The sequence below is a fragment of the Furipterus horrens genome, unplaced genomic scaffold (genome assembly GCF_987537825.1).
Source record: "Furipterus horrens unplaced genomic scaffold, mFurHor1.1.pri manual_scaffold_13, whole genome shotgun sequence".
NCBI lineage: Eukaryota > Metazoa > Chordata > Mammalia > Chiroptera > Furipteridae > Furipterus > Furipterus horrens.
This window is the reverse complement of record NW_028327183.1, coordinates 30182805-30193618: the sequence shown is the minus strand read 5'-3', so window position 1 is coordinate 30193618 and position 10814 is coordinate 30182805. Positions and strand designations below refer to the sequence as shown.

Sequence of the window (10814 nt, the reverse complement as noted above, 5' to 3'; positions counted from 1 at the left end):
GTTCCCACCTGAGGTCTTTTCTTTTTAGATTTTTATTTGTTTTTAGAGAGGGAGGAATGGAGGGAGAAATAGAGGGGCGGGTCGCCCGATTTGGTTTGCAGTCTGGCACTCAATCCACTGAGCCACACCAGCCAGGCCTCATCAGAGGTCTTTGAGTACAGATCGGCCATTGTGCCTGCAGACCCCTCAGCACGTCACTAGCAATTGCTGACATTTTCTGGCCTCAAAGATCCCTTAGTTACAGAGCGAAGCAGTCCACAGGTTCCATTAGTCCCATCCGGGCTCGCCAAAACTGTTGCAGAGCGAAAGGGGGTTCTTTCACGTGGCGCCTTGGTGTAAAACCCAACAACTAATGTTGAGGAAAACAGGTTTTTCTTTACAATATTCCAACCTGGGGAGGGCAGTGAGCACTTCAGCTCAGAGCCCTGTTCTCCCATGGGAGCCAGCACTTCCCATGCTCCCCAAGAAGCTAGAAGCTAAAAACATGCACAGAAGTTCCCCATCCCTTATCTGTCAGCTAGCTGTCTCCTTCCGGATCCGCGTGCGATGCCATCACCCCCCGTATAACAGTCCAGGAAAACATGTGTCATGTGGCACTGGATCACGCATGGGTCTCCCTTTGCCCTTTTAAAGTCGCATGGAGATGCTCTCAAAACCGCATGGAGAAGCTCTTCCCAAAACCACATGGAGACCCTCTTCTAAAATGGCATGGAGAACCGTGCTAAAATGTCTGCTGCTTATTTTTGAAGCCCTGACTGCGTTCTTTGAGGCAGCGGATGTGGTAACCAGTTCTGAGCATTCACATCACCTTGCGCAGGCTCTGTGTGCTCTCTGTACCATTCCATGGTCCAAAAACCCCTCCCATCTTCTCGGGGCCTTGGAAGCATCAAAGGCGTTTGTGTAGCAGAGACAGTAGGCACTAGCCACAGGCGTGGGAAGGCATCTGAAAAGCTGTTTCCTTTCCTCATCCCCGAACCGGCAGGCTCTGGGGATTTTTAGACACCCCCATTCTGTAACACCTACGTAGAAGGGGATGCCTGTTCCAGGTGCTAATTTTTTAAGGGCTTCTAAAATATTTTTACTTCTCAAGGGATTGCTTGTAAGTCAGGAGGAACACCAGAGTGAGCTCACCTGGCCAGAGGCAGGATGTAGGCTGCAGCCTCTTTGTGCTGGTCTCTGAGCCCTGCTGACCGCCACCCACGCACGCCACAGGGTGACCCCAAGATCCCTGTGGGGCAGCAGCCGGTAGACATCGACTTCACGCACCGCGCCCAGCTGCCCGATGCCGAGAACCTCTGCAGCTTTCACGAGCTCTCCCGCATCGTCCTGGAGGTTCACGAGCAGGTGCGCCGGGAGCAGCAGCAGCAGCAGCAGCAAGAAGACAGCACTGAGGACGGCGAGGGTGCTGGGCTCCCCACTGAGAAGGTCAGGGAGCCTGGGGACAAAGGGGCTGCACCTTTGAAGGAACAGCCTGTCCAGTTTGTTCTGCCCGTGGGCGTGAGCCCCATGAACGAGGTCTCCCCCTGAAGCTGCATGATGTGGTAAGGACACGAGGGTGGGCGAAGACTTGACTGCAAGGTGGTCCTGGGCTCTTGACAGGCTGGCGTGGTGCCGTCGGGCCCCAGAATGGGAGCCTCTGAGGGCTTGGTCCGCGCCCCAGCTCAGACCCACACAGATGGCACTGTTTCCTGGGCTGACCAGTCAGCTGTCACACCCCCAGCGGGAGCCTCCGACGGGGGTTATTAGGACTGCCAGGCATGAAGACTCCTCCCAGAATGCCTCGTGTCACATAGTTACTAAGGTAGAAGGAATCCAAGCGAGGATGTGAGGCAGCATTGAAGCAGACAGCGAGGAGGAAGACTCTCCCTCAGCCCACACCTCTCCACGTAGAAAGCCTGCTTGGAGTTCACCTGGATGTCCTTGCAGGTAAGGCCTGTCGTGGGTTCTCTGTCGATGTGATGGAGGTGGTTCCAAAGTCAGATCGTTACTTCTTCATTCCACATGAGCATGGGGGTGGGAGGCAGGGGACCGCATCCACGTCACATCCTACCCACATTGCCACGTTGCCCTGCCTGAGGTGATTTTTGGCCGTGGGAGCCAGCCTGTGCTGGGACAGGTTGATGTGCTGGGGAGTGCCACCCCAGGGAGCAGCCCTCAGCCAGTGGTGGTGGGAGGTGTGCCTGAACCCCCAGGCTCTTTCCCCCTCTGAGCTGTGTTCTCTACTGTCTCCTGGGAGTCCCAATGGAACTGCGCCGCGACTGCCCACAGTGATCACCTTCCTGGAAATGTCCCCCTCCAAAGTCCCCCTCCGGAAATGTCCTTTATCCTGGCTCGTTTCCTTCCCTGTCTCACTTCCGCCCTCCCTTACCAGCCCGCCTGGATTACTCCCACTAAAACCCTGGTCCTCGGCCCTTGCCTCAGGCTCTGGGATGAGGAACCATCGATAAGATAAGGCACGCTGACTGGGGTCTTGAGGGTGAGGGAATGTTCCGAGGGGCAGGGCCATCTGAGCTGAGACTTGAAGATGAGTCTCATCATCCTACCAGTGAAGGGTGAGAACAGAATGTCTGAGCAGAGGCACACCTTGTGGAGGCCGCCAGGTGACAGTGCGGGGTGTGCAAGCCACGTAGGAGACTCATGCTTGGGAGGGGACGGCGATAGAAGATGGAGCTGGGGCGAGACAGTGGGGGGTTTTTAGAATATCACAAGTGCGTCACACTTGTGTTTGGGAAAAGGCGTTATGGCCGAATCGATGGCCTGGGATGCAAGGTGCGAGTGGACAACGGAGACCCCCTCAGAGGCTACGGCAGACAACGTGGCAGGGGAGGTGCTGTGGAGAACGTGGCGCTTGGGCCTCAGTGGCGGTAGTGGTGATTTTGTTCCAGGTATGGGGGAGGGTTTGGTCCCATCGTTCAGAAATCGGTCCAGATGTGCTCCAGGGCAGTGACAGCCACCTGTCCTTAATGCAGTGGCAGCTTTGCTGCAGTGACCCACTCATCAGAGTGCTGTGTAGTTTATGAGACCTGAGCCCCAGCATTCCCTGCCTGTGTGTGTTTTCTTGAAGCTGGCGCGAGGAGCCACAAGAGGGCGCTGTCTGCAAGCCTTTGGTCTGGCACTTCCTCAGAGGCCAGGACTGGAAGCTGCTGCTCCATGGCCCAGCTTGGCCTCGACTTTACCTGCTGTCTGCTGTGGCTGCGGACTGCTGTCTCCAGGTAACGCCCTGACCTCTGAGACCTTCTGGGCAGAATGTGTTCCAAACAGTTGTGAAGGGGTTTTGGGAAAGTTGTTCCCGTGATCCGTGGCACCTCGGTCTCCAGTCTGGTAGCACAAAGAAACATCTACCCCCCTCTTCTCTTTTTTCCTGCTACTCTCTTTATCCCTTCTCTGTTCCTTACTATTTACTGAGCAAGTACCGTGTAATACAGCTCCATCCGGGCAAACTTTCTACAGTGGCATATTCTAGATCAGTACCTTTCAGTAGAGGAGCCAAAAGGCACATGTGGCTATTGAGCACATGAAATGTGGTCACTGCACTTGAGGTTCTGAATTTTGATATTTGTACCCTTGATTTTAACTGTGAACGGCCATGTGCGTGCCCTGGCTGAGAGGCTCAGTTGCTTAGAGTGGCGTTCCTGTGTGCCTAAGTTGTGGGTCCGATCCCCCATCAGGGCGCATCCAAGAAGCAGCCGGTGAATACATAAATAGGTGGAACAACGATCCACGTTGATATCACTCATTCTCTCCCCAAGGTTAATAAAAAGAAAACTTTATTTTAATGAAATAAACAGATACCCAGCCGTGTGCGCTGAGCCGCTAACACACCGGGCAGCGAAACCACAGCCCTGTGGCTGCTGCTCTTGACCCGCCCTCCCTGCTGGCTCACATGACAGCACCATGGGACCCAACCGAGGCCTCAGGACCCTGGTCACAGTAGTAGCTCGAGACACGCTCATCAGCTTCTTGCCTTTGAAGGCTTTTTAGTGTGAGCGCGCGGACAATGGCTTCCGTGTCTGCCTCATCTTCAGCTTGAGCTCTCAGTAGGTGCCAGGTACCCTGCAGGCTCACAAGTGCTCCCCAGGTGGGGTGGCCACTCATGCGAGTGCAGGGTGGAGACCCAGGCCCCAGGAGTGTGGCAACCTGTCCGCCTCCCTTCCCACAGAGCCAGGCCAGCTCCCAGGGAGCACAGTGAACTCGAGGCCAATCCCTGCAGGCCTTGCCTCTCCTCTGGGAAACAACGTGTCCGGTTTCCTGAGAAGAGGAGCCTGTCTGGTGGCTGTTCAAGGACCGGAGACAAGACATCATTGGAGGAAAACCATCCTTTGGAAAGATCATGCTGGAGAACGTGAGCCGAGCTGCTGCCGCGGGTGAAAGCAGCCTCAGTGAATGAACCCCGAATTTGACTGAGAAGCACCCGGAGGAATGCCTGCTGCACCGAGCCGGAGACTCTGCTGTGAGAGAATGTCAAAGAGACCGTCCAATGCACCGAGGACTGCGTGAGCCACCTCACCGAGAAGTGGTAGTGGCGTGGCGCCCCTTAGGGGATGTTGGGAGAAGGCCGGTGAAATGAGATAGGCTCCCAAGAGGCCGCCCACTTCTCAGATGGGAAGAATCCCAGCTCTGCCCAGCAGAGGGTCGGTGCATTCTGAACCAAGGCCAGGGATGGGCAGTGCTGGCCCAGAGGGGCTGGTTCCCATGGTTTCTCCCCAGCCTGGGGTCTGAGACACCAACCTGGTGCCGAGGACAGTGTGCTCGAAGGATGTCCCAGTCAGGCCAGCGCAGGCCAGGGGCAGGCGGCCTTCCTGCTCTCCAGGCTGTCGCCTTCCTGCCACAGCAGCGGAAAGTTTGAAGACAAGAGAAAGAGAGTGGAGCCGGGAGCGGGGAGTGGCCCTGCCACACCCAGGAGTGCGTTTCATGCCCTGTTTCATAAAGAACTCTATTCCGAAAAGCTATCGTTTAGAATGGTAGGGCAGGGGAAGTGCTTTTGCGACAAGGTAAAGCTAAAGGAGTTCCGGCACATGCCTGGCTGTGTGCCTGGTGGGTGTGCTTCAGACGTGTGGCAGGGTGAGGGAGAGGGATGGGGTCGACGATCATGGGCGGTGCAGTTAAATGTGTCGGGTTTCCTCCAGGGTCCACAGATGATTCCGTCTACACACGTGAGGACACAGCCCTCCCTCCGTTCACACCTACCTTAGCCTTCGGGGTCTGAGAAAGGAGGGCACGGTCTCGCCGCCACACCCAGAGCTGGGGATCGAAGGCCTGGATCTGGAAAGACAAAGAGTCCCTGAAAAGGTGAGGGCTCTCCATGTGGACCCACGACCCTCCCCATGTCTGGCCCCCCCGTCTCTCTCACCCCCCAGTCCCAGCTGTGAGGCCCAGGACCCCTTCCCTCTGCAGCCCGCACCGCCCTCCACCAGAGCCCCGCCGCCCACCTACCTCTTCACACTCCTCCTTGGTGACCCATGCCCTGTAGCCCATGGAGCGGAAGAATTCAAACCGCTGCTTCTGGAACATGGGACGCCAGGCGCGGTTGTTGTTCCCGTAGAGGAAGAAAAAGATGGCCTCTTTAGGGGCGCAGCGGCCCTCTTCCATGTCAATGGCGAGGTAGCTGAGGAAGGCCATCAGGATGTCAGCTGAGAGCAGACGGAGAGGGGCCCTGCCTGCAGTCAGCTTCCCAGAGAGGACGCAGGCAGGACGGCCTTCACACAGGACCCGCAGGAGCCCCATGCAGGGTCGCAGAGCGCCTCCCAGGCACAAGAAGCCCCTGCTGAGCAGGCAGCTGAAGGGCCCCTCTCCTACCTTGACGATGCAGATACAGTGAACTGAGTGGGGAAGCCCACCCCCTTCGTTGACCCTGCCGTGCGCGCGCACACCCGTCTCCCTGTCGTGTGAGCCCCTGGACAGCTCCTGCGGGCAGGAGCCGACTGGCCCATCTCAGTCCTCACGGTTTCCTACCAAGTGACTGAGGCAGGACTGGGTTCCTTGGCGCATTCCCTCAGGGGCCCTTCTGAATGCTCCCATCCTCACACTCCCTGGCCCTGGAGGTGCACTTTGTAAGGTTTCATAGGACGAATGACCGAACGCTTTGTGTCCTCGTCAAGTGCAAAACTGATGCCCTCAGAGACTCAATGTCATACAGATTGTGCGACATGAAGAGGAGGGTGCCGAGTGTTTTAAGAACCCGTTGATATATATGTGCTTTTTGTTTGTTTGTTTATTTAAATTAGCAATGCTTTTCCTTGGCTACCGGGGTGCAGAAGTGAGGAGGTCCGAAGGTTTTGGCGTTTGAGTTAGTTTCAGAGGAGATTGTGTCTTTCAGTTACATGCGTGTAAAAGTACCGCGACAGAAAGCACAATATACAGTCAGGGAAGGGTGTTGGGAAGAGCAGCGAAACGAAGAAGGGAGTGTCAGGGTGGTCACCGGGTTTGATGGAGGGTGCAGAGAGAGCTGATTTCACAGCGAGAACTCTGGCCTCGGTTGAGAACAACATGAGCCAGTGGACTTGTTGGGTGGGGGAGTGGGGAAGTGGTTAGAGCTGTGTTTCGAAGTCCATTCAGGGAGATTGGTAAGAAAGAGCCCTGGGTCTTACTGTTTGTTCTCCTCCCCCGAGGAGATGTGTATTGATTCAGAGAGAGGGAGAGACATTGACGTGAGCGAGAAACCCGGATCGGTCGCCTCCTTCAGGAGCCCTGACCGCGACCGAACCCGCAACACTTCGGTGGACCGCACGGCACTCGAAACAGCCGAACAGGCCGGCCCGGGACCCGGGGCGAGTATTCACAATCGATCTGTGGTATGTGACGGGGGCCTGCCTTGAGGAGAAAGACCGTGACATGTGGTGTCGTCGAGAGGTGTGGCGGGATGTGGGGGAGAAGACTTAGGAACGGTTCGTCTCAAGCCTGTTTCCTCAGGGGAAGGGTGGTGTGAAATGTTTGTGAGGACCTGATGTTTTCTTGTGGTTTCTTCAGTCTTGTAACGGACATTGGTGTTGTTGGGTCTTCCTAAGAACAGTATAAGAAACGCGGTAGTCCAGTCCTATCAAGTTCATCCCCAGTGTACACGGTAGAAATGGGGTGGAAAGCAGGTGAGAGGTCGGAGACCCGCTCGTGTCCCCGCGCTCCCCAGAGGATGAAAGTGACTGATGGGGTTCAGCACGGTACTCACAGGGCCAGGAAGAAGTGGATGCGCCGGTACTGCCAGGAGAACAGGACGGCGCGGCTCAAATAGGCCAGGACCATTGAGAGCAGGTACTGGTGGGAAGAGGAGGAAGACACACACGAGGACTCACATTGTGAAAGAGGAAGAAGAGCGGGACAAGGGAAAGGCTGATGCTCCCGGCATGGCAGGCGCCTAGGGTCTCAGAGATGCTCTGTGTTTGGGCCGGCCGGCATCGGGAGGGTCTCTGAGAAGCTGGAGCGAGGGGGAGTCCCCAAGAGCTGAGAGAAGAGGGACAAGCCTTGGGCTCAGGTCCCAGAAGAGCCGGGGCAGAGGCAGGGTTGCCGTCCGCACTGCGAGAAAGGCCTAGGTCCCCGAAGGCAGGTTGGAGGGGGAACTGTGGGCTCAGGAAACTGCCGCCTGATCCGAGGGTCGATGGTGGAGCAGGAACCCCTCTCACCTTATCTGAGATTCTCAGCTGCGCGTCCCACTCAAGGAAACGTTTGATGACAGGGTCCTCTGTGAAGAGAGGGCAAGTGTGAGCCTGATGACAGCAACGGAGTTTCCGTGGGAGCGTACCGGGCTCAAGAGGGGAAGCGTGCCGCTCTGGGGGAAGGTTGAGGAGCGGGGCGAAGGGTGAGGCTGCCAGGAAGAGGGATAGAGGAGATCGTTCCCTGGGAAAGAAGCAGGTGTGTCACCACCCTCACCCACCCAGTCCCGGGGGACCGAGCGACACGTAGGGTGGCAGCAGCTTATCTGCGTGACTGAGATCTTAGCGACTCAGTGCTGCTCCCCCATCACGCATGAATGCACCCCTGCTCATTCATGCCAGAGCCATTCCGTCCTTTGTCTGTTGACAGTCACATCAGGGCGTGAAGTTGGCCTCCTTCTCTCCCCTTACACACGTGAAGGTATTTAGATTCAAACGGCCAGTGAGAGCCAAGAAGTCTCCGAGGGTACAATACTCACAGGCCACGTGATTCCCAGTGCAAACCCTCCTCAAGTCTAGCCTAATCTAAGGGTCCCCACTGAGACTCGATAGGGAGCCCACCTAGGAAGGAGAGCCCACCAACCAGCAGGGAGTTCTTTTCTGTTGGAAAAGTATAGTTGTTCAAAGTTGTGACTTAAGAGTAGGCTAGGAGGGGGCTCTCCAGGGTATCTGCTTACTGAGAAGCCTGGCAAAGGCCTCCTGGTGTTCTCTCTGGACCGTTGTACCGCGCTTCCTTTTCAGGGTCATTTTGAGACCGTCCCGGTCCTCCACGAGCCAGGTGTTGTTAGGCGCGGGGACGGTCTCCTCCTGTGCCTCCCGCCTCGCTGCTCGCCCCCTCTTCCTCTTTGCCGTGGTGGTCTGAGCAGGGCGGTTGGAATCCACAGAGGGGCCTGAGTAAAGAACCCAGGGCGCAATATAAGGCTTTTGCCTTTGGAATTGAGCTACTGGTCACCGAAACCTGGCCCCCTCTCCACCCCACTGACGCCCCCACCCCCTACAAACCGACCCCTCCCTTCTCTCCAGTCTCATAGACTACTGGCCTTGTCCCCGGCCGTCTTTTCATCTTCCTGCTTTGGCGGTGTCCCCGTCTCCGCCCCGCCCACCCCCAAGTTGACCTTGCTGTTTTCTCTGTCTGTGTCCTCAAAAATCTTCCTTGTTTGAGGTAGGTTCTCCCATTGGGCGGGAACGAAAGAACTGTCATGGTTTCTTCCCTTCCTGTCTCTCATTTTGAATCTCAACTCCTAAGCTCCTTGCTTGCCTCCCAGGCCGTCCTTTCATGCGGATATTCCGGTCCACAGCTCCCGAAGTCTCCTCCACGTTGTGACGCTCTGAACCCCTCCTCTCTTTCCCACCCACCCTACTCAGGTACCCCTTCCTCCGTAATGGCAACCCTGTCGTACCCCTCATCCCCCTGTTTCCTCTCATGATGGTCCTGCCTTCACCCGAGTCACTCTTAGCACCAGGGGGCACCGTGAGGGCCAGGGGTGAGGCTGCCCAGAACACAGGGGTGCAGGGGATCCTTCCCTGGGAAAGGAAGCAAGGATGGCACCACCCTCACCCACCCAGCCCCGGGGGACCGAGCGACACGTAGGGTGGCAGCAGCATATCTGCGTGACTCAGATCTTAGCGAATCAGTGCTGCTCCCCCATCGCGCATGATGGCACCCCTGCTGACGCCACTCCGTCGTTTCTCTGTCGACAGTCACATCAGGGCGTGAAGATGGCCTCCTTCTCTCCCCTTACACACGTGAAGGACTTTAGATTCAAAAGGCCAGTGAGAGCTAAGAAGTCTCCGAGGGTACAATACTCACAGGCCACGTCATTCCCAGTGCAAACCCTTCTCAAGTCTAACCTAATCCTGTGTCACTTCTAAGTGTCCCCGGTGAGAATCGATAGGGAGCCCTCCTGGGAAAGGGAGCGCACCAACTAGCAGGGAGTTCTTTTGTGTTGGAAAAGTATAGTTATTCCAAGTGGTTTCTTAAGGGTAGGCTAGGAGGGTGCCCTCCAAGGTATCTGCTTACTGTGCAGCCTGGCAACGGCCTCGTGGTGTTCTCTCTGCACCGTTGCCACGCGCGTTCTTTTGAATGTCATTTTGAGACCGTCCCCGTCCTCTACGAGCCAGGTGTTGTTAGGCGCGGGGACGGTCTCCTCTTGTGCCCCCCGCCTCTCTGCTCGCCCCCTCTTCCGCTTTGCTGCGGTTGTCCGAGCAGCGGTGGTGGATTCCACACAGGCGCCTGAGTTAAGAACCCAGGGTACGATATAAGGCTTTTTTTGCCTTTGAAATTCAGCTATTGGTCACCAAAACCCGACCTCGTTTCCACCCCACCTCTCCCCCTGTCCCTAGAAACCAACCCCTCCATTCTTTCTTGTCTCATAGGCTACCGGCCTTCTCCCCTGCCATCTTTTCATCCAAAGGAGATTCACCATCTCCTTTGGTGAATCCAATACTCCGCCCCTCCACCGCCCCCCATGTTCACCTTGCTCTTATTCTTCTTCTGTGTCCTCAAAGGTCTTCCTCGTTTGAGAGGATTTCTCCCATTGAAGGGGGACAAAAGGACCGTCCTTGTTTCTTCCCTTCCCTTCTCTCATCTTTGAAACTCATCTCCTATCCCTCCTTGCTTGCCTCCCAGGCTGTCCTTTCATGGGGATCTCCTGGTCCCCAGCTCCTGTCATCTCCTGTAATCCGGTGGTGCTCTGAATCTCTCCTTTCTTTCACACACAGCCTGCTCAGGGCCCCCTTCCTCCTTAATGTCAACCGTGCCAAATCCCGCCGCCCCCTGTTTCCTCACCTGATTGTCCTGCGTTCCCCCGAGTAACTCTGAGCTCCATCGGGCTCCCTGAGGTGCTCGGCTCTGGGCCAAGGTGGTCACAGTTGGCACTTGAGTCAGTGTCAGCCATGGCTCCTTGTTCTCCTTCCGTAAATGTGGGCGATCACAGAAGTAGTTGCCCACCTGGGCTGCCTAGCGCCACGGAATGGATCCTCCCAATCAGGAGGTTCGGAAGCCTCTGATGTCATCGGTTATTCCCACCCGGCCACCAGTTTGAAAGACTCAAACACACATATGTACCTGCCATACACAGAATCCATGTAAGTGCCACGCATGCACTTACTTCTCCTGACGGTCAGGGTAAACAGTGTCTCCTGCTGCTGACCCTACAAGCTCAGACCAGC

General features: G+C 56.4%; 1 protein-coding gene across 1 annotated transcript; it reads right to left on the bottom strand.

Moving 5' to 3' along the window:
• Positions 1–4503: 4503 nt before the first annotated feature.
• LOC149994345 (speedy protein E4-like) lies at positions 4504–10540 on the bottom strand. Its single transcript, XM_090259030.1, has 7 exons — positions 10432–10540; positions 8321–8533; positions 7614–7672; positions 7163–7248; positions 5434–5605; positions 5188–5262; positions 4504–4533 (listed from the first exon to the last, which is right to left on the bottom strand). The coding sequence occupies exons 1-7, from the start codon at positions 10538–10540 to the stop codon at positions 4504–4506; spliced, it is 744 nt and encodes a 247-aa protein (XP_090115156.1).
• Positions 10541–10814: the final 274 nt, after the last annotated feature.

Bases quoted from the DNA above. Each gene is read 5' to 3' on its own strand.
- LOC149994345 (XM_090259030.1), bottom strand. From the start codon at position 10,540: ATGGCTGACACTGACTCAAGTGCCAACTGTGACCACCTTGGCCCAGAG. The intron at 7,249-7,613 runs GTGAGAGGGGTT...TCTTCCCACCAG, and splicing joins AGCTGAGAATCTCAGATAAG to TACCTGCTCTCAATGGTCCT. The intron at 5,263-5,433 runs GTAGGTGGGCGG...TTGTCTTTCCAG, and splicing joins CCAAGGAGGAGTGTGAAGAG to ATCCAGGCCTTCGATCCCCA.